General features: G+C 58.7%; 1 protein-coding gene across 3 annotated transcripts in view; it reads right to left on the bottom strand.

The window, feature by feature from the left end:
- KIF17 (kinesin family member 17) overlaps window positions 1-20,200 on the bottom strand; it is a 50,797-nt gene extending 30,597 nt beyond the window's left edge. For all 3 annotated transcript variants that reach the window (XM_055397178.2, XM_055397176.2, XM_088843228.1), the window contains exons 1-6: window positions 19,834-20,200; window positions 14,277-14,423; window positions 13,252-13,353; window positions 8,682-8,871; window positions 5,111-5,563; window positions 633-742 (exon numbers count right to left, since the gene is read on the bottom strand). In XM_055397178.2, the coding sequence (XP_055253153.2) occupies window positions 633-742; window positions 5,111-5,563; window positions 8,682-8,871; window positions 13,252-13,353; window positions 14,277-14,423; window positions 19,834-20,064 (1,233 nt within the window). In that variant the 5' untranslated portion in view covers window positions 20,065-20,200. The remainder of the gene's footprint in view (window positions 1-632; window positions 743-5,110; window positions 5,564-8,681; window positions 8,872-13,251; window positions 13,354-14,276; window positions 14,424-19,833) is intronic.
- Window positions 20,201-21,511: the final 1,311 nt, after the last annotated feature.

Consider the following 21,511-nt stretch of genomic DNA (forward strand, 5'->3'; position numbering starts at 1 on the left):
TGCTGGGGCTCGGGATGAGAACCCCCAGAAACCAACAGAGCCTGGGGTCAGGGCAGAGGTGAGGGCAAGGGTGGGAAGCTTTGGGTATCTGGCCCTGTGAGTGCCTCTGGGGTCAGCTCCGCGCCTGTCAATCGGCTGTGACCTGCCCTGTGGGTTCCCAGTGCTGCAGGGAGGCAGGCACACAGGCAGGAGGACCCAGGGGCCCCAAGGTGACAGCTTTTGCTCGGAGGCCAAACGTGCCACTGGGGGCTCGCCGCGGCCCACCCGGGATGCCACACTCTCGGGCCCCAGCCCTCCCACTCTAACTTCCTCGGTGAGGCACCCGCCAGCCCACTACCAGGGACGGCCCCTCCCCTGCCATCGCCCCACCGCTGGCCCTTCGAGCGGTGAGCAGGGCAGACTGCGGACGGACAGGCCCATCAGACACCTCTCTTCTCCCCACACTGGCACTCACGGGGGACGGACTCCGCTCCGGAGGCGGGAACCCCGGTTCAAATCCTGGCTCAGATTCGCCTCGGCTGTGTGACCTTTGCAAGCCTGGGCACCTCTCTGAGCCTCAGCTTTCTGAGCTCCAAAAGCGAGACTGGAGGAGCAGCCCCCAGGGAGGGCGGTGGGAAGGGTCTAGTCCTCACCTCCCGGATCAGCTGCTTCTCAGCCTCCATGTCGCGCTGCATCTCAGGTGGAGACAACGGCTTTTCCTCAGTGTGGACAGGGCTTGGGGGCACCTGATTGCTCAGCAGAGCTGGGAGAAAAGCAGAAACGAGGGGCTCTGACCAAGGTGCACGCGGTCTGCCAGAACTAAGCGTGCATGCATGTGTGCTCAAAGTCGTGGCCGACTCTTTGCGACCCCGGGGACTGTAGCCCACCAGGCTCCACAGGATTTGTCAGGCAAGAATATGGAGTGGGTTGCCACTTCCTTTTCCAGGGGAACTTCCTGGATCGGGAATCAAACCCAAGTCTCCTGCATTGGCAGGCAGATTTTTTTCCCACTGAGCCTCCTGGGAAGCCCCTAGAAACTAAGCAGAAAACCATAAAATGACAACAATGTGCTCATTCAAACAAGACCTCAATACTGAACTGATTTTGAGCACATCTCTATGTAAAATGCCAACGTACTCATCCAACAAGCCTTTCTTGGGCACCTGGGGGTTTGGCACTGAACAGAACAGACAGGACTTCACACACACATCCTTTCCAACTGGGGAAGAAAGACCAGCAAAAGGCAAAGTGATACTTTCTGAGAAGAGAAAGCAAGCAGGGAGGGTGCGGAGAAGTAAAGATCAGGGGGAAGGGCTGTCATTTAAATCCTGTGGACAGGAAAGGCCTCTTAGACAAGGTGTGCGGAAAGCAGTGATCTGAAGGAAGTGAGGGGGAGGGTCAGGCAGGGATCCCAGGGACAGACAGAAGGGAGCGGTGAGTGCAAAGGTCCTGTGGCAGGCAGGGGGCCTGGACTGTTGCAGGAACAGCCGGGAAGCCACTGAGGTGGGAGCAGAGTGAGCGAGGCAGAGTGGGAGCCAAGGGTGGAGTGGGGAGCCTGCTGGCCCTGGCAAGGGCTCTGGCTTCAAGTCTGGGTTCCACTGGGCCACTGGAGGGCCTGGGCAGGGCAGGACTCGCATCTGAACGGGAGCTCCCTGGCTGCCGTGTGGAGGATGTACTGGGGGGACAAGAGCACAAGCCAGGAGAACTGCTGGGGGTGGGGGCTCTGCAGTAATTCAGGTGAGAGGCTCTAGCGGCTCAAGCCACGGGGTTGCAGTGGACAGAGTCTGGACCTGCTACAAAGGTTCAGTTCAGTTCAGTCGCTCAGTCATGTCCGACTCTTTGCGACCGCATGGCCTGCAGCACGCCAGGCCTCCCTGTCCATCACCAACTCCCGGAGCTGCTCAAAGTCATGTCCATGGAGTCGGTGATGCCATCAGCTAAAGGTTTAGACATTGTTCTAAAGGCAGACACAACAAAAGCGAGAGCAAAAGTGAGACGCCAAGGATGATGGCGCCACGGTTTCTCGCTTGCACATCTGGAAGGAGAGACGTGCCACCAGCCGGGTGGGGACAGCTGCAGGAGGAGCAGGACTGGGGAAGATTCAGGGCTCAGTGTCCCATACATTAGGTTTGGAGTGATGATTAGATCGATGGCAGGATGTTCAAGAGTGGAATTCGGAGGAGATGGTGTATCAGTCAGGTTCGTTTTAAGGATGTTTTAACACCCTGGGGGGCTTGGTGGTCTGGAGGAGATGGTCCTTCCTGGGGTCAGCCAATTCCTAGGGGGAGTCAACAGCTTGTTTGGAGGAGCCCACCTTTCATACGCAAACCAACCAAACTTGAGTCCACAGCAGCCTCTAACTCTCCCACCGGGAGCCGGTATGTCCTCTGCCTGAAATCAACTAGGGCCAGCAGCAGGTAAACAAGGCCAACGTTACGCCCTGATCCTGCCGGGCTTCCTCAAACTAGTCAGGCCTGGGCCCTTTCTCCTGCCTGCTGTGTCTTTCCACCAAAACCTCGATCATGGCTCTGGCTCAGGCTGCCCCTGGCTCCTCTGCAGACTGACCCCCCGCCCCGGTACTTCCCCACATGGCCCTGCGTGGCCTGCCTCTCATCGCTGGGGTAGCTGAGGAACGTTAGCCCTTTCTTTCGATGACACTGACCTCTCTGTGTCACCACTCAGTCACCTGTATAAATTAAAAAGACCTGGACACACATCACACAGCCATTAAAGAGGTCACTGTGAGACTTGTGAGCGGGGAGGTGGTGATTAAAGCTGTGAGACCAGAGGAGCAAGTGTAGACAGAGAAGGGGCCTGAGGACCGGGGCGGGAGCACTGGGGTGAGGGTGTCCAGGAAGCAAGGGTTTCAAGGACGAGGGAGGGGATCGACGGCGTCAACGGATGCGAAGAGGACACGTGAGGTCTCGGGAGGACGGATTGCTGGATTTTACCACCAGGAGGCGCGGGTTCGATCCTCGGTCTGGGACGATCCCACGCGCCGCAGAGCAACTGAGCCTGTGAACCAGAACTGCTGAGCCCTCACACCGCAACTACTGAAGCCCATGTGCCCTGGAGCCTGAGCCAAGCCTGCACACCACAACTGCAGAATGGACGACTGGAGAAAAGCCCGCGCAGCGACAAAGACGCCGTGCCGCCAGAAATAAAGAAGTGAACGATCTTTTTAAAACCCAGGAGGCGGTTTCAGTGGGCTGGGAGCACAGGGCCTGCCTGAACTAGGAGTAAATGAGCATGGAGGGCCGGTGAAAACCGACCAATGTTTCCCATGTTGCTAAAAAGGGGAGGGAGAAATATGCTGGTGACCAGAGGGAGGGCGCCGGCTCACGGGGAGTGCCGGGCGATGGGGACACCTGGAGCTCCGAGTCAGACACCTTGGCTGGTCTCAAGGCCCAACTCTATAAAGTAAAAGCATCAGGAACAGTCTGTGGAGCCTTACGGGACAAGTTCCGGGCTAAGCCCACACGTGAACCATCTCATGCAGCCCTCCCAACTGCCCCACAGCCGTTGCAAGGCGGGTGACCCATTTTGTAGATGAGGACATTGAGGCTCCAGGGGGTCTAAGTTGCTTCCCCGAGGAGCCAGAATGTGAGGCAGCAGTTACTGCCCAGCTCTTGGCTCTCTGCCTGCCCTGTAGCATCATCCCAGCTTGTTTGGGCTTCACGCTCCAAATCCAGGGAGACAGAACACAGACGCCCCGCAGCCGGCAAGTCTGCCGTGGTAACCACAGGAGGCCTGCAGGCAGGTCAGCTGCTGCGTTAGGGTTGGGGGGCCCCCAGCCGAGCGCCCCGATTCCCTCCCGGTGCCTCTCGCCACTCCTCCCTCAAGAGTCCCCTCACCAATCCTGGGGCCGGAGGGGAAGAGGAGGAAGGCAGGCTGCCTGAGAGGAAGCCCTCACTGTGGGGCTCAAGGTCCTCTCCACATCGCCCTTGCCAGGCCCTGCACGTGGGCACCTCCCATCACCCAGTTTGCCAGGCTGCCAGAAGATCTAGAAATCCTTGTGGGTCCCCAAAAGCACCTGAGACTTGTGCCTCCCTGCACAGACTGACCACCCTCATTCTAACAGGAGACTTCTCACCCTGCCAGACTCCACTCAAGCACCCCTCCTCCTCTGCGAAGCCTTCCCTGAGGGCCCACCCCACACGCTCCCTTCTGCCCTGCAGTGCCCTGTCCGGCTCTCTGCCCGAGGGGCACACACTCCTCTGCGGGAATGTCCCTTCCCTCCCTCAGGGGGACTAGGTTAACCACGAGGCAGAACCTGGATCTGAGTCCTCTCTGGGTCCCCATGCCAGGCCCAGGCCACACACGGAGACGGTGTGAATGGGTGGGGGGTGGTGAGAGGAAAGGGAGATGCAAGGACGGATGGCAGGATCGAGTGAACGAGCAGGCGGAGGTGGGGACGGGGGTAGGTGGGGTGGGCGGAGAGAAGGGGTGGGTGGGTGGGTGAACAATGGAGTGGGCGGGGCGGGGGCTGCCTGGCTGCCTGGATGGGTAGACGATGGCGGGATGAGCAGATCAGCAGGCAGAGAGTGGCGATAGAGAGGAAGGTGGGCAGACGGATGAACGGATACAAGGACTCAGGTTCTTTGGTGCTCCCTTCCTCCCAGGAATTCTCAGATAGAGACGACCCTGGAGCCGTCAGCCACAAGGAAGCACTCTGCAGGCCCAGGCTCCAGGCCTGGATTGCCACCTGCCGGGTGATGGCCAAACGCCTGGGTGTGAGAGCTCCGTCCCAAGGTGCCTCTCTGGGAGTGGAGGCAGGATGCGGGGTGGGGGGGCGCGGATGTCAGTCAGCTCAGCAGCGCATCATCGGAACTCTGCGGCCGCCACGGAGCCAGCAGGCCGGCAGGCGGGAGCACCGATGCGCGGCCTGGAGGCAGGGAACCGGGATGGGGCCTCCAGCTGCTGGGACAGGCCGGACGGACCGGCCTCTCCCCGGGGCATCGGTGGGCAGATACCTCCACTCCCAGGGTCCCGTCCCCAAGCAGGCTGTTCAAAATCCACGCTCACGCGCAGCTGGGAGGAGGCGGGGCACGGCTTCCACGCCCCTCAGACGGGGAAGGGAGGCGGGCAGGCGGGGAGAGCGCGATGCCGGGCCCCCCGCGGCGCCGCCCACCTGCCAGGCCGCCGGGGCCCAACTGCTGAGCCAGGATGGCCTTGAGTTTCTGGATCTCCTCCTGGTACTCGCGCAGCAGGGCGTCCTTCGGGTCCGCGTTAATGCGCGGCTTGTTCCGGATGTTCTTGGCTCGGTTGGCGTAGCGCAGCGTGCTGAGTGTCTCGGCGTAGTTGTTGTCGGCGGGCGACAGGCAGGCCACCATCAGCGTCCTGGTGTTGCCGCCCAGCGAGTCCTGCAGCAGCCGGGTCAGCTTGGAGTCCCGGTAGGGGATGTGCCTGCAACGCCCGTCCACCAGGGCCGAGATGACGTTGCCCAGCGCAGACAGAGACAGGTTGATCTTGGTGGCCTCCTTGAGCCGCTCCCCCGCGGCACCCGTCTTGGACTGCCGCTCGCTGCCCGCCAAGTCCACCAGGTTCAGCTTGCCCGCCCGGAGGTGGTCCTTGCCCCGCTCATCTGCAGACAGACCAGACAGAGGGGTGAGGGGCCTGGGGTGCGGCGACCCCCTGCAGGAAGGAGGCTCTGGGTGCTCCCCACCCACCAAGGGTCTCATAGGAGCCCCACGAAGAGGGCTGCTAGGATTGTGCCCATGTTACAGGCGAAAAAAGTGAAGCTCAGAAAGGGCGTGTGACTTGCCCAAGGTCACACGGCTTGCTAAGCAGCAGATTCAAGGTCAGAACCCAGGGCCGACCCTCCAGGGAGCAGGGGCTGGGAGGTGCACACTGTTCCCTGAGTGCTGTGGGGTTTCTTGCCACCACCGTGACAGCTCCTGCACGTTTCCTGTGAGGCAAGGGCCGTGGAGGGTTGGAGGTGGGGCGTGGGGTAGGGGAAGGGTCTGGGTCTCCAGGAAGCTGCCGCCCTTCAACGCAGAAAAACATCGGCTTCGGAGACCCTGGGACCCAGTTCCCATCCAAGCCCTGCCTCCTATTTGCTGTGTGACCTTGGCAGAGCCATATCCTGTCCTGATCTTCAATTCTCACACCGACAAAATGAGGATAATGACAGCTCCCCAACCAGGGCTGGCTGTTGGAAGGGGTAAACGGACAGCGCTGTCACCGAGCCCACTCCGGGTGCGGCACGCAGCAGGGCCTCGTGCCCCTCGAGAACACGCCCAGGTCCCTGGGGACCACAGCTGCGCTGGCAGGCAGACCGGGCTCTGGGGGCCTCGGGAGCAGAGGCCCAGAGCATCGCTGGCGAAGACCCGAGGGATCCGGTCTGGGTTCCATCCCTGGGGAGCTGCGGGCCTCAGGGAGCTAACTGCATCTCAGCCTTTCTCTTGGTAACACGGGAACCCAAGACCACCCTCAAGGGTCGCGCCTGCCACACAGCAAGTGCTCTTGGAGTGAGATGAGGGGAGGGGAGGGAACTTCCGCCTTGGTTTCCTGCTTGTTGAAACCAGAATTGTCCCGGCTTTGCCCATGAACACAGCTACCCGAAGTGAAGAGAAGGTCTGGCTGATCCCTAGTGGAGTCTTGCGCATGCAAGGGGCTTGATTCTTTGGGCTATTTTTTTGTTTGTTTTTAAGCAGCAGCAGGCAGGAAAGACTTGGAAACACCCTTTTGGACAGCTCTCTGCAGAATGTACCAGATGCCTTAGACAGGTTTGCACCCTCATCCCAGGAGGCCTGCTCTGGGGAACCTGAGGTGACTCTAACAGCAGAAAAGGCTTTGTGCACAAAAATGCTCATCGCTGCATCATTTACAACACAGAGAAACCGGAAATGGGCGTTAAGACCTTGCAGAAGGGTGGGGAGAGGAGGACCATCCATCCACCTCCCGTGGTCAGGAAGACGCGGCAGGAACGATGTGGGAACATTCGTAAGGACGGCATGGGGAAGAAACTATATAGAGCTTAAGATTCAGTTGTGTTTAAAATTTTCATAGGGAAAAAAAGGACCAAAAGAGTATATGCTTGGATGTTAATAGTTGGTTGTGTTTGTAATTTCCCCTGCTTTTCTCTTAACTCCTAAATATCTTTATTTTAACCTCATTTATTATGAAAATAATAAACATCTTAACTATTCTTTAAAAACCTGCTTGCAGGCAGCCTGCCTCGTCCTGCAAACTCATCAGCAGAGTCCGAGAGGCCCCACAGGGCAGCGCCCCCCTCCCCTCTCATCTGTCCTCAGCTGGAGGGGTCCTGGCCCCCACCCACAGCGTCATCACATGAGGATGAGACTGCACCGTCACCCCAGACTGCGTGTCTGCACCCGGGGGGCGACTCTGGTCCAGGGGGGTGGCCTGGGGTGAGGTCAGCCCACAGCTGGGCATCGTCCTGCGTGGAGCTCCAGCGACCCAGGCCTTGACCTTGGGCCGGGATCTCTCCAGAACTACATTCCTATGTGAACAAGGCTGCTCCCTGCTCCACTGCTATCCGGAGTTCTGTCTGGGATGAATGAACCACACACTCGGAGGCAGCTGCAGTGTGAGTGGGGAAAACCCAGATGTCAAAGCAACCTGGGTTCAAGTCCCAGCTCCACCTCTTAGCAGTTAAGCAGTGACTTGCAGCACTTAAGTGGGGCCCTGAACCAGCAGGTCCCTTATCTCTCAGAGCCTCTGTTTCCTGACCTGTCAGTGGGAGTTGTAATGCCTGCCTGCATTTAGGACTCTGAGAAGGCAATGGCAAGCCACTCCAGTACTCTTGCCTAGAAAATCCCATGGATGGAGCAGCCTGGTAGGCTGCAGTCCGTGGGGTCGCTAAGGGTCGGACACGACTGAAGTGACTTAGCAGCAGCATGAGACTTCAACAGAATGAAGTGTGAAAAGGGCTCAGCACAGTATCCACAGGTGACCTGAAATAAACGAGTACTTCTTCCTATCTTTCCTCTTTCCATTCTCAGTAACACTTCCAGGAAGGGAAAAAAAAAAGAAGAGTCAGGTGGCTCAGGAGTAGACAGCAGCACAGAAAGAGGAGAATCCAAAAGTTCTGGGTTGCTGGGGACTTCCCCGGTGGTCCAGTGGTTAGGGATCTGCTTCCAGGGCAGGGGATGCAGGTTTGATCCTGATTGGGGAACTGTTATAATGAGATCCCACGTGCCGTGGGGCAACCAAGCCTGGGAGCTGTGCCTAGAGAGCTGGTCCCACAGCAAAGAGCATGCGTGCAGCAGCTAAGACTGATGCAGCCAAAATAAACACTCTAAAGTTCTGGGTGAAAAAAAAAAAGAGTTCTGGGTGGCACACGCTCTGGGGGACAGACCCCTGGGACAGAGGCCCAGCTCAGAGACTTTCTAGTCGTGTGACCTCAGTTTCCTCATCTGTAAAATGGGGATGCTATCAGTATCCACCTCCTGGGGTGGTGAGGAGCCAGTGGGCCGTGCACATGCATTGCCTGGCAGGCAGTAAGGGCACCGTGGTAGCTGCCAGAGTTCTTACTGGTGGTGGTAATGCTGTCTCTCCTTTAAACACGGGTCCTGGCACAGGGATGGTTCTCGTGTGATTCCTCCGGGCGATCCCAGCATCTCGTCCCAGCTGGGGCCCTGGAGGCTCCGAGAGGTGAAGGGTCTGGGCTACTGCTTAGGAGTGGGCACCCGGCTCGGGAGGTCCATCCCCCTCCAACCCCACACGGCCTCACGCACCCACGGCGTAGATCTCAATGCTGATGGTGAAGATGGAGTGGGAGCGAGAGGAGTCCTTGTTCATCAGGGTGTAGCCCACCGAGCGGTTCTTCCAGCCCGTCTCCATGATGCGCTCGCACTGGGCCACGCTGTGCACCGTGTGCATGGATAGCCCCTTCACGTACACCCCCTTCTCCGGGTGCTCTTTCAGCTGTGGGCAGGAGACACGGGTCAGGGCTCCCCACGGAACCCCAGGGAAGGGCCCAATCAGTGCCTGCCACGTCTGCCCTCCTGTGGGGCAGGTTGGCACCTCAACTTCCCGTCACAGACCAGGTAGAACAGCCTCAAAGTCACCCCCGCCTCTTCCTCACTGTGCAGCCTTGGCCCAGCTACATCACCTCCCTGAGCCTCAGTCTCCACATCTGTGACGTGGACATTTCCTAGAGAGGTGGTGAGGACTCTGTGAACTAAGGCCCATACAATGCACGGCATGATGCCTGGCACCTGGCAAGCGCTCCATAAATGGCCGCCGTGGGCCTCACTGCTGCTGTTGGTGCCCTGGCCGTGGAGGCGGTTTCTGGTCTGGGGCTTCAGCCCCCGGGGGGCTGACCCAGTGGTCGTTCACCCAAGGGCTCTGAGTGCTTCTTCCTGTTGTGCCAACATGGCTTCTGCCCGCGTCTCTCTGCCGCAGCTCCAGGGCAACAGGAATGTCCCCAGACCCATGGACCATGGCGGGTGAAGGGCCGTCTGCTGCCCAGAGCCCCTGCTGGCCCACAGCTCAGCCTGGCCCGTGGCTCCCTCCAGCCCTCAGCAGGACAGCAGTGAGTAAATTAATTTATCTGACTGCTGCCTGCTCACTCTCCAGGCAGCCAAGCTGTTGTGTTGCTGACACAGAGCTGTGAAATGCAATTTTTTTCCAGTGTGAGAGGAAATACAAACCACTCTGGCAGGAGCAAGAATGAACTGGGACAGAAGTCATCCGTCTGCTGCTCCGGGCCAGGGCAGGCTCGTATGTTGTGCCCCGGGGCAGCTTCAGGGTCGTAGGTGCGGCTGGACCCCTGCTGCAGAGTCGGGGGTCAGGTGGGGCAGTGAGTGAGGGTGGCCAGCACCGGCTTACCCTAGCGGCCCCAGCCTGGAGAAGGAGCCAGACCCAGACTGAAGGATCGGGTCTCAGGGAACACAGTTAAGCCGCCGAGGCAGAGAAAGGCTAAGTGACAGTGGAAAACCCCAGAGGCTGGGATTGGACAGAGGCTGCAGCGGCTTCCCTAGTGGCTCAGCTGGTTAAGAATCTGCCTGCAATGTGGGAGACCTGGGTTCAATCCCTGGGTCGGGAAGATCCCCTGGAGAAGGGAAAGGCTACCCACTCCAGTATTCTGGCCTGGAGAATTCCATGGACTGTACAGTCCACAGGGTCGCAGAGTCAGACACGACTGAGCGACTTTCACTTTCACTGCAACGCCCTGGAGGAACTGAGGTTTGCCACGACACAGGGCTGACCTTGACCTTGGAGGTGGCTGTGAGGATGGAGCTCAAAGGCCAGAAGCAGGAGACGCAGCCCACCGAGCAGGGCTTGAGGGCAGCCTAGGAGAAGGTGTGCCCACGCTGTGGCCTGCTCTGGGCACCGCCCCTCCCCAGAACCCAGACGCCGGCTGGGCACACGGTGGGCGCAGGTGAGGGGATGGCTGCTCCCAGCCTCGGGAAGAACGTAGCTTCTCATCTGTACTCAGACAGGCCCGGGCTAGACACTTGGTCCTGACTTGCTACTTTTTAGGGATGTCACTTTGCCTGTCTTGGCCTCGGTCTCATCTTTAAAGTGAGAGTGAAGTTGCTCAGTCATGTCCAACTCTTTGTGACCCCATGGACTGTAGCCCACCAGTCTCCTCCATACATGGGATTTTCCAGACAAGAGTACTGGAGTGGGTTGCCATTTCCTTCTCCAGGGGAATCTTCCCGACCCAGAGATCGAACCTGGGTCTCCCTCATTATAGGCAGATGCTTTACTGTCTGAGCCACCAGGGAAGCTGGTAAAGTGAGGATGATAAACCCTATTCTCCACAGGGCTATTGGGAGGTTTAAGAAGAGAGCAGATCTAAAGGAAGCTCTGAGGGGGCTTGAGGGGGGTTCAGTGAACCCAGATATGGAGGAGGTGAGGCCATCTCTCTCCATAGGGGGATGACCCTGCCATAAGGATCTCCCCCACCCCTATTTTTAGGCCCTACCTCACCTCCTGAGCCCTCCGCCCCGCCCCCGCTGTTCCCATCCCCACCCTCCTCCGGAGTGTCAGCAGCCAGCTGTGTCCCACGTTCCTTGGTAACTGCTCCTCCCAAATGCCAGGCTGGGCCTGGTCGCCATGGCAACTAGCCGGGATGCAGCCAGGTGGGCGGGTGCGCGCTGCACACAGGAGCAGGACCACACCAGCGATCCAGAGTCAGGATGCGTCCCCGTGGAGGAGGGGGGTCCTGCCACACTGGCCGGATGCCCGCAGCCCTTCAGACGCCTCCTTCGCCACCCAGTGCTGAGCAGGGTTCTCTGAGGGCGGTTCGTGGTGGTTGGGGGGACGGGATATAATCCGCTTCCCCAAATCCCTTGCTGACCCCAGCTGATCCAACCTCCTCTAATGACCAGAATTGTCAGGCCCTGCGCTGTGCCGCAGAGCCTGGCCACCTGGGTGCAAATTCCACCTCTTTCCTTTACTGACTGTGCCCTTGGGCCGGTTCCCACCTAGGCACTAGGAGCCTCAAGCTCCTCTTCTGTAATAAAGGATAAAAACAGCAGCTCCTCCTGAGACTACGGTCAGGCTTCCACAAGAACCCAGCTGCACCTCCTGGGAGAGAGCCCAGTGCACCCAAGGCAGGTGTCTCTGAGCACATCAGTTATAGGCGATCCTCCACCTCCAGGCAGCCTGGCTTACCAGGCTGGAGGGCTGTGGGCCAGCTGGGCCAAATGCATGCAGCTGCCAGCCCTGGGCAACGCCAGGGCCTGATTAACCTAGCTCATCCTAGGGTCCAGGGTGGGGAGGAAGGGGAGGGGACCCCCTGCTGCTTGTCTGGGGGCTGAGTGATGACTCAGCTGCTCCAGCTCCAGGAGAGAGAAGACAGTGGAAAGACTGCAGGGGGGTGACTGGAGGCTCCTGTATAGAAAGGGCAAAGCACTCTGTGTCTGCAAGGAGCTGAGGAGGAGGGGGCTGGGGGCAGGTCCTGGTCTGGATGGGGACTGCGAGGGGGGTGGTTCACAGGAGGTGGACCTGCCGCGGTCTGCGGACTGGCGTCTCTCAGGTCAGCTGTCTCTGCTGAATGGATGCATCGACTCATGGACGTCCCTCCCTCGAATGGAACCCCATCGCTGGCTTCTCATGACTCCCTAGGTTTCCTATATTGCCCACCCCAAAAAGTCTGGGAAGAAAAAGTACCTGACCACTCAGATCCCACATGTTCTGGTACCAACACCATTACTAGTAACTTGCTGTGTGACCTTGGCCAAGTCCCTTCCCCTCCCTGGGACTGTTTCCTCATCTCCACCACGAAAGGATTTTGGACTTAAAAGCTCTCTAAGGGTCTTTCTGGCTCTAATTTTTAAGGACTTTTTTCACTATGTGATTAGTACAAACAAATAAGTGTACAAAAAAAAGTTTTTTTTCAAAACAGCTGCTCCTTGGGGGTCAGATGTGTTCGGGTAGGGCATTTAATGGTTGCAGGTCAGAGAGGAACTCACGGCCCCTCCAAATGAAGCCAGGACAAGTGTGGGGGGTGGGGTGGGGGTGTCTAGAGGCAAGTGAGGGGTTCTGGAGCTGAGCAGGGAAACAGCCCTGTCCCACGTGGATGGGGGTGGGGCGGAAACCAGGTCACAATATCTGGTTCAGTCTGGAGGTCAGGGAGGGTCCAGAGGACTGGGCCTTATCTGCTTCTGGACCTTATCAGCAGCCCCTTATCTGCTTCTGCCCCCTACCCCTCACTGACTGTCAAGGCCTGTGCCCCGGGAATATTCAGGCAGTTTGAGTCACAGAAAATGTCTAACCCTGACTCTGGAGCTTCCTAACCCAGTGGCCTCAGGCAAGTCCCCGTCTCTTTCCCAGCCTCCTTTCCTCATCTACAGGATGGGGATCTCCATAGCAACCTCCCAAGACTGATGCTCATTAAGGACTGACACTCCCCCAGCATAGGCATTCTGATTCTGGACTGGAGAAGGTAGGTCAACCTCCACCGCTGGTTCCGGACCTCTCGGTGGGAAGGTCCAATGGTCAGATAAGAAGCCCCAGAGTCTGGGAGCAGTCACTGGCACACTGGCCACAGATCTGGGTCGGTCTCCTCTCAGGCTCCTCCTGGAACTGGACCAGGCCCGTCTGGCATTTAGAGAGTCTCAGATAGGAGACCTGGCCCAGCCTTGCACAAAGGTCCCAGACCTGGCCCAGCCTTGCTAACTACCTGGCTGTCCAGTCCTGGCAGGTGACTTTATTTCTCTGGGCTCCCCAAGGGGTCAGGCCTGCTTTGCCCATTTTGGCAGGGCTGGGCAGACTAGCGGGCCCTGGAGACCCTTCCCCATATCTCCTCCAGAATCCCCTCACCCACCCCAGCCAGGGCTGCACCCAACCCACCTCCAGCTTCTGCTTGGCGTCTGGGCCCAGCAGGTCCCGGACATCTTCATTGTAGATCTCCAGATAGGAGGCCCGGACCAGGAACTTGGTGTTCTCTGCACACTGCAGGGAGCGGCCGGGAAGAAGAGAGACACCTGAACAGCCACTGCCTGTCGGCACGGGGAGACATCGTGGCAAGACACAGCGGCAGGAGGTGGGATGTCAAGGCAAGAGGCGCCCCTGACCTCGCCTGGCCCTGCCTGCCTGGCAAGCGGTCCCCTCCTCTCTGGCTGGCTGGGCCCTCAAGCGTCTCAGAGTGGCATCATTTCATACTGCTAAGGACTCACACTCCCTCTGCACTCTGCAGGCCTCGTGGAAAAGGAAACAGGAGAGGGCTCCCCACTGTGAAGGCAGAGACACTGAGAAAGGCCTGGACCCAGCACCGGCCCTGGGCTAATCCCCGGCAGCTCCTCCAGTTGCTTGCGGGTCATCAGAATGAGTCCCAGGTGCAGCACAGTGGGCTCTGCAGCAGACTAGTCCCTGCTTTGTCATTTCTCAGGTGCTGGACTCTCTGAGCCTTCATGAGTGGGCAGCAGGGCATGGCTCACCTGCCATCTGGACACCGGGATCACTGGTCTGGGCCCAGCCCATAAGGGCTCCCGGCCTTGGCTTCCCTATATCAAAAATGAGGGTAACAGTATTCTGCGTAATGTTTGGTCTGCAACTGGTCCATGAAAAGGGGAAGCTCTGATTGTCCACAGCCACGTCTCGGGCCAGCGCTCTGGGTCATCATATCCACATGAAATATCACATGAAATGTTAAAATTCCAAAAATGGCAGGAGAAAAACGTAGAACTGGTAGAATTTTCTCGGCTTTAAGTTCTCCCATCACCGCTTCAGAAACTAGAGCCTGCCTCTGCCCATCTGGGCCACGGCTAGGCGGGCTCTGACCACATCCCACATCCCAGGTCAGGACTGCTCTGGGATCGTTCACAGTAATGCCTGGGGCGCCCAGCCCCGCCCCTCCCATCTGCCAGGCCCATTACCTGGACACTTTCAAAAACGTGCTCAAAGGCCCGGGGGATGATGCCTCTCTGGCAGGCCGGGTCTGGCAGGCCCTGCATGGTGAAGGACTTCCCGCTGCCCGTCTGGCCGTAGGCAAAGATGGTGCCGTTGTAGCCCTCAGTGACGCCCTGAGAGGGGGGACACAGCCCGGCGCTCAGCTGGCCTGGCACAGCCGGGCTCGGGGCTACCTCCTGACACAGGGACCCGGCACCCCACCCCCACCCCACCCCAAGTTCTCCCACCACGGTGGCGCCGGGTGGGGGTGGGCCGTGCAGAGATGGAGGCGGCACCGCTGATGGGGTAGGATACCATCCCTGTGTCTGGCTAAGAGCCTGGTGCCATCCTCTCCTGCCTGTGCCCTTGGCCTGTTCTCATCCAGGGACGCGGGGCCTCGGAGTCCTCACCGGTGACAAAGGACCAGAACCGCACCGAGAGGTGGGGCCGCTGCTGCTGGTTAGTCGCTCGGTTGTGTCTGACTCTTTCTGACCCCGTGGACTGCAGCCCACCAGGCTCTTCTGTCCGTAATTTTCCAGGCGAGAGTACTGGACTGGGTTGCTATTTCCTTCTCCAGGGGATCTTCTCGACCCAGGGATTGAACCCAGGTCTCCTGAACTGGCAGGCGGATTCTTTACCGCTGAGCCACCAGGGAAGCCCATTGAGAGCTGTGCTTGGGAATGATTTCCTGCCCTGGCACACGGAGTTAGGTGTCCCCTGCACACAGAGGTTGGTGCTACCTGTGCCTGCTGGAGCGTGTGGGAGATGGTGCTTGTGAGGCGCAGGCGCGTGCAATGACGGAGTTCAGGCTGGGCGAGGAAAGTGTGGGAAGAGCCAGGCAAACTCTCCGGGCAGGTGGGCGAGGGCGGAGAACAGGGGAGCAGAAAGGGTGGCTTGGATTTGGACGGGTGACAGGAGGAAGGCGTTCATTCGAGGCTGGAGCAAAGCCTCGAGGGGCGGGAGGCTGAGAGCAGGAGGGCCTGGGGCGCGGGGGATGGAGACGAAGCTGGGGAGGAGCAGGAGGCAAACCAGGGCGGCATTCCCCCCGGGCGCCCCTCAGTCACTCTCTCCTCTGCGGGGGACCGTGCCCCGAACAAGGAAGACAGCCTACTCCCTGCCCTCCCCCAGCTCATGAGGCCACACGTTCTAGAACTTAGCGTGGGGGAGGGGACTCCTGTGCCAGAATGTGGGACAAGAGAGCTGCCCAGGCCCCGAGGGCCCAGCTGGCATCTGCAAAGACCCGGACGGCGGGGCGCGGGGTCCACAGGGGCTGCGGGGAAGGCGGCAGCGATGGCAGACCAGTCACCCGGCCAGAAGGCCGGAGGCGGGGGCACACGGAGCCCCAGGGACAACAGGGTGCAGAGCCTGGACTATCAATGTCACCCAGGCCTGTAGGAGGGATTCCATATCAAAGTAAATACTTCACATGTGTGGGGGTGCCTCATGCCACTGAGGAAGGTTAAAACTTTAAAATATTTTTTAAAATTAAAAAATTGTAAATGTGTCCATCTCCCACTTAAAAACCAAAGCAGTGTAAAATGGTTTCGCCTTAAACACGAATTTACTTTTTGTGTTTCATTTCATTTGAACTGTTGACACTTTGGCACCTAAATTGAGACATGCTGTAAGTGTGAAACACACACCTGATTTCGAAGGCTTCCAGTGAAGAAAGAACGTAAGACATCTCTGGTAGCTATTATGCCACGATAATATCTATTATCAGGCTTTCTTAAAATGATATTTGGGATTCTATTGGGTCAAATAAAATGTATCATTAAAACTAATTTTCCTTGTTTCCTTTCACTTTTTAAAATGTGCTGTGCTTAGTCACTCAGTCACGTCCGACTCTGTGACCCCGTGGACTGTAGCCCGCCAGGCTCCTCTGTCCATGTGGATTCTCCAGGCAAGAAAACTGGAGTGGGTTGCCATTCCCTCCTCCAGAGGATCTTCCCAACACAGGGATCGAACCCAGGTCTCTCATATTGTGAGCAGATTCTTCACTATCTGAGCCACCAAAGAAGCCCAAGAATACTGGAGCGGGTAGCCTATCCCTTCTCCAGAGGATCTTCCCAACCCAGGAATTAAACCGGGGTCTCCTGCATTGCAGGCAGATTCTTTACCAGCTGAGCTACCAGGGAAGCCCTTTTAAAATGTGGCTACTAGAAAACTTTAAATTATGTCTGTGGCTCATGTTACATTTGTATTGGAAAGGATGGCTCGAGAGCTGTGCCACCCCCAGTGGTAGCCACTGGCCACATGTGGTTACTTAAATTTAACTTATGATTAAATAAAACTAAGATTCAGTTCCTCAAAAGCACTAACCTCACATCAAGTGCTCACTTGCCATGTATGGCTGGCGGTCCCTAATTGGACAGCCTAGATCCAGAACATTTCCACCACTGCAGGAAGTTCTGCAGAACCATGGTGCTGTGAAGTGAAGTAGAAGGCAACTTCACCTGCATTCTTAAGGCAAACATAAAATTTCAAAAACGCTTTACCCATGAAGTGATACTCCAGCCCTGCCAGGGACACGCACACACGTGGAGCGCGTCCTAAGTGTCAGCCACACTGTCCACCCAGGTTTGCCACGTTCCCCCATATTATCGTTTACTAAGTGATTGTCATGAAATCAACTGTTCGTTGACCATCTTTATAACTTGGTGTCATCCTCAGCAATAACTCCCGTGAAGCTGCTGTTAGAGGTCAGATGTGCTACCTATTTTTTCCACTTAGCATCTGTGCTAAATTGCCTCATGCCCCCTTTCTATCCTCTCCCACACGAACAGCTCTGTGTTCCATCGAGGGACCAAATTTGACCACATCGATGTCTCTGGAAACCAGGCCTGTCCTTGGTCTGTCCCAGTAGAAGCCACGGAACCAGGCCCCCGGGTGGGTTGGGCGGTGGTTCGTCAGAGGTGACTCTAAGGCCGTGGGTGTGAAGCAGGAGGATGGGGAGAGGGAAAAGCCACTGGCTGGGAAAGAGCCCACAGACCAAGCAGAAGGCCGGGCATGGAGGGGACGAGCTCAGGGTAGGTCACGCTGAGTTGGCTGAAAGATGGGTCTGGGGTGGTCCGCTCCCAGGAGAGTGGAAGAGGTCACCCAGTGACAGAGAAATCAGGAACCCGGTCTGGATTTAAGTGGGAGAGAAGGCAAGGCAAGGGGATAGAGAGGAGGGGAGGGTGGGAAGGGTCAGTCTGAAGTGCTGGAGGCTTTGCGCAGTAGGATCTGGAGGGAAGGACCTGGGCAGGAGGCCCCCTGGAGGTGGTCAGAGCCCAGCCTAAGGGTGCAGCTGCTCCTTGCTGTGCTTTGCGTATGATTCACAGGATGGAGCTTGGGGACCAAGCACTGCAGTCAAAACTACCCCTAACTCATTCTGGGACACTGAAGGATTATCATTCCTCAGTTTGGAGTCTGGCGAAGATCAAATGGTTTGGTCTCCACCTGAAAGGCCCTTTCCTCCACCTTCTTGCCTGGCTGACCCCTCTCATCCTTCTGGCCTCAGTTTAGACCTCACCGCTTCCAGGAAGTCCTCCCTGCCTGCCCATCCCCTCCAAGCCCAGCTTTGCTAGTCTTCTTGGTTCTGCCCAAGTCCCCGTGGCTTCTCTTCCCACTCATCACCCTGGCTTGCAGCTACTAGCTTAGCTGCTCCTCTGCCCGACTGTGAGTTCGCTGAGGGAAGGTGCAGTTATTATTGCTCCGTGCCTTGGATGGGGCCTGTTAAGGGGATGCTCTTTGTTAGCTGAGTGAATGAATGAAAATGAACGTATGTCCTGCTGAGCCTGAGGCTCTGTGGGATGCCCAGAGGCAGACATCCCTGTAGCAGTGCACTCGCGACAGGAGTGGGGGCTGGAGGGGAGATCTGAGGTGTTCCCCCTTTGGGCTGGGGCTTCTTGGGGACCCCGACAAGGGAGGTGTGCTCAGGGGCATTATTTCCAGGGTGAGAAGGGGGATGCATGAGCAAAGCTGAGACCCTGGAGAAGACAAGGCCAAGGAGAACTCAGTCTCAGAATCTTCCCATCTCTGAGGGACTGAACCTGGACGAGGAAGCAGAGGTGTTCTGGGCGCCCCAGGACAGAGTCAGGGCAGGGAGCTGAAAGCATCAGGGAGTCTAGCTCTGATTCACTGCGCAGAAGGGTCTTCCAGGAGTTAAGAACAAAGCGGGGAGCGGGTTACTCCAGGAAGAGTGAGCACCTGCCACCAGATGGACAGTCAAGGACCCCGGAATGGGGGTGGGAGCAGACCACCCATTCTGGTCCCTTAGAGCCCGAGAGTCCAGGATGGCAGGGGAACCTGGCCACCCCTGGGGCACAGGACCAATGTCTGGGGAGACTTGCCCTCTTCCCCTGGGCATCACCTCCAGTCACACCCTTACTTCTGGGGGGCTCTGGGCTCCGGAACACTTCAACCCCCACAAGGGGTTCTGACCACAGCCAAAGGAGGTGCGCTGGAGGATGTTAGCTGGCCTGCTGGCCAAAGCTGAAAGTCTCCACGGGAAAATGCCTTTTGGAAACACTGGGTTAGATCAGTCAAACTAGTTTCTCTGCTGCCAGACTCCCCAGAGCCCCAAGTATCCTCATGGGCAGGGGGGTGTAGGCAGCAATTCGTCAACTTTTCCTTTTTTCCTGGAACACCACCTCACATCCTGACATCTCACTTCACTAGGGAATTCGCTGCCCAACTGGGAAGATGACAATAGCAAGGAAAGAACCCTTGGCCAGAAGACACCAGGTGTAGCTCCAGCCCCATCTCCTCCAGAAACTCTCTGTGGGAGCTCAGCAGTTTCCTTCCTCCAGGCCTCAGTCTCCCCATCTGTGATATGGGAGCCTCCCTGCCCTGCAGCTCCAAGGAGCTCCCTAGCAGGAGAGGATGAAGAAAAACAAAAGCCCTGCGAAGGAGTGAGAACTGCTGTTGCCTCCCCATTCTTCCAGCACTAGGGAGGAAGGTAAGTCAGAGCAATCATCAAGGGTTTCTGCTCCTCCAAGACCAAGGCCTGGCCAACAGCCTCTGCAGAAGTGAGATTCCCCCCTCCACACACACACATATATAGGCTGTACCCTGACGGGCCTCTCAGGAAGCTGGAGTGGGGGTGATGACGCAGAGGACTCCGGGTGCTGAGGGCAGAAAGGGGGGGCCAGGGCTCGGGAGGGCGTAGAGGCCAGAGGAGAAGAGGGAGGCTGAGCAGGACAAGGCCTGGGGCTCTTGGGAGGCTGGGGAAGTGACCGGAGTTTTCAGAGGAGTCCTGAGGCTGCCCGGGTGAGGGTGGGGGCAAGTGGTCGCAGGAGCTGGAGTGCCCGTGGGGAACGGCGGAAGGATGGGGCGAGAACCAGCCTTGGCACCAGGGGCAGTGGGGGACCCAGACAGACACTGCGGGTGGCTTCCAGCTGTCTCCTGCGGGGACGGAAGTCTTCAGCCTGCCGCTGTCCACCTGCGGCCCCTCCAGAAGGGCCTTCCCGCCCGGCCCGGGGGCAGGGCCGGCCCTCAGGAGCCCTCCGAGGAGCCCCAGGTCCTGCCCAGCGGGTCTCCTCGGCAAGCGGGGGCCCTCACCTCCACCAGTGGGTAGGCGATCTCGTTGTAAATCTGCTCGGTGAAGTGGTCCATGTAGTAGGCGCCGTCGAAGGTGAACTGCTTGGGGGGCTGGTCCGCGGCGCCCGGGTTCTGGATGAAGCACTGGCCGCGCGCGGAGTCCACCGTCACCACCAGCTGGCAGTTCAGCTCCCGCTCCCGCTGGTTCATGGGGCGGCAGCGCACCACCACCTTCACCGACTCCGAGGCCATGGCGCCGGCGCGGCGGGGGCGGCCCCCCAGGGGCGGCCCGCACGGGACCCCCCAGCAGCCCGGGCCGGGGGCCGGGGCCAGCGCCCGCGCGGCGGGGCCGGGGCCGCGGGGAGACCGGGCTCCTCGGGGGGCGCCCGGAGACCAGGAGGAAGCGGGGCGGCGGGGGAGCCGAAGGAGCCGAGCCGGGGCCGCCGCCTCCTCCCGCGCCCGGGCTCGCCCGTCTCCCTGAGGCCCGGCCCGGGCGGGGGCGGGGGGCAGTGGCGGATCCGCGCTGTGGGCGCCGCCGCAGGACCCGGGCCCCGGAGCCGCCCCAACCGCCCGCTCGCTCGCGCGCACGTCGCCGCGGCGTCCGCGGTTGCTGGGCAACGCCGGGGGCGTCACAGCGCGAGGCTCCGTGACGCCGGCGCCCCGCGCCCCGGGGGAAGCCGCAGGTGCTGAAGTTCCCAGCGCGCGTGCTGAAGGCTGGTGCGCCCTCGGGGGGCACCGCGCTGACTTTGTCCACGCGTCTGCTGACTCAGTGCCAGGCGCTGCCCTGTTCCGGTCAATCGCTCAGTCGTGTCCGACTCTTCGCGACCCCATGAACCACAGCACGCCAGGCTCCCCTGTCCATCACCAACTCCTGGAGTTCACTGCACGTCCTTTGAGTCGGTGATGCCATCCGACCACCTCATCCTCTGTCGTCCCCTTCTCCTCCTGCCCTCAGTCTTTCCCAGCATCAGGGTCTTTTCCAATGAGTCAGTTCTTCCCATCAGGTGGCCAAAGTATTGGCGTTTCAGCTTCAGCATCGGTCCTTCCAGTGCATATTCAGGACTGATCTCCTTAAGGATGGACTGGTTGGATCTCCTTGCAGTTCAAGGGACTCTCAGGAGTCTTCTCCTACACCAAGATTGGAAAGCAACAATTCTGCGTTCTGCCTTCTTTATGGTCCAACTCTCACATCCATACATGACTACTGGAAAAGCCATAGCTTTGATTAGATGGTGCACAGCCGTTCTTCTCCAGTCCCCACAGCCCCAGTTCTGAGAGGTTAACCACCTTGCTAGAGGTGGCCCAGGGGAGCCACCCCACACACCCAGGAGATAATCAGAGGAGCGGCCTCATTCGGGGGGTTAGAGGCTTACCAACAAAGGCGACAGGTACCTTGCTGCCCTTTATCCACAACCCTGTATTGACTCAGAAAGGCTGCCCCAGAGCCTGTCACAGCGCCCCCTGCAGACCCACACCGGGCAATGCCAGAGCAAGTTCAGTTCAGTTCAGTTGCTCAGTTCCGACTCTTTGCGACCCCATGAATCACAGCACGCCAGGCCTCCCTGTCCATCACCGACTCCCGGAGTTCACTCAAACTCATGTCCATCGAGTCGGTGATGCCACCCAGCCATCTCATTCTCTGTCATCCCCTTCTCCTCCCACCCCTCTCCCTCCTAGCATCAGACTCTTTTCCAGTGTC

The sequence above is a fragment of the Moschus berezovskii genome, chromosome 2, assembly GCF_049115385.1.
Source record: "Moschus berezovskii isolate FMDL1 chromosome 2, NW_MosBer_1.0, whole genome shotgun sequence".
In the NCBI taxonomy this organism is placed as follows: Eukaryota; Metazoa; Chordata; class Mammalia; order Artiodactyla; family Moschidae; genus Moschus; species Moschus berezovskii.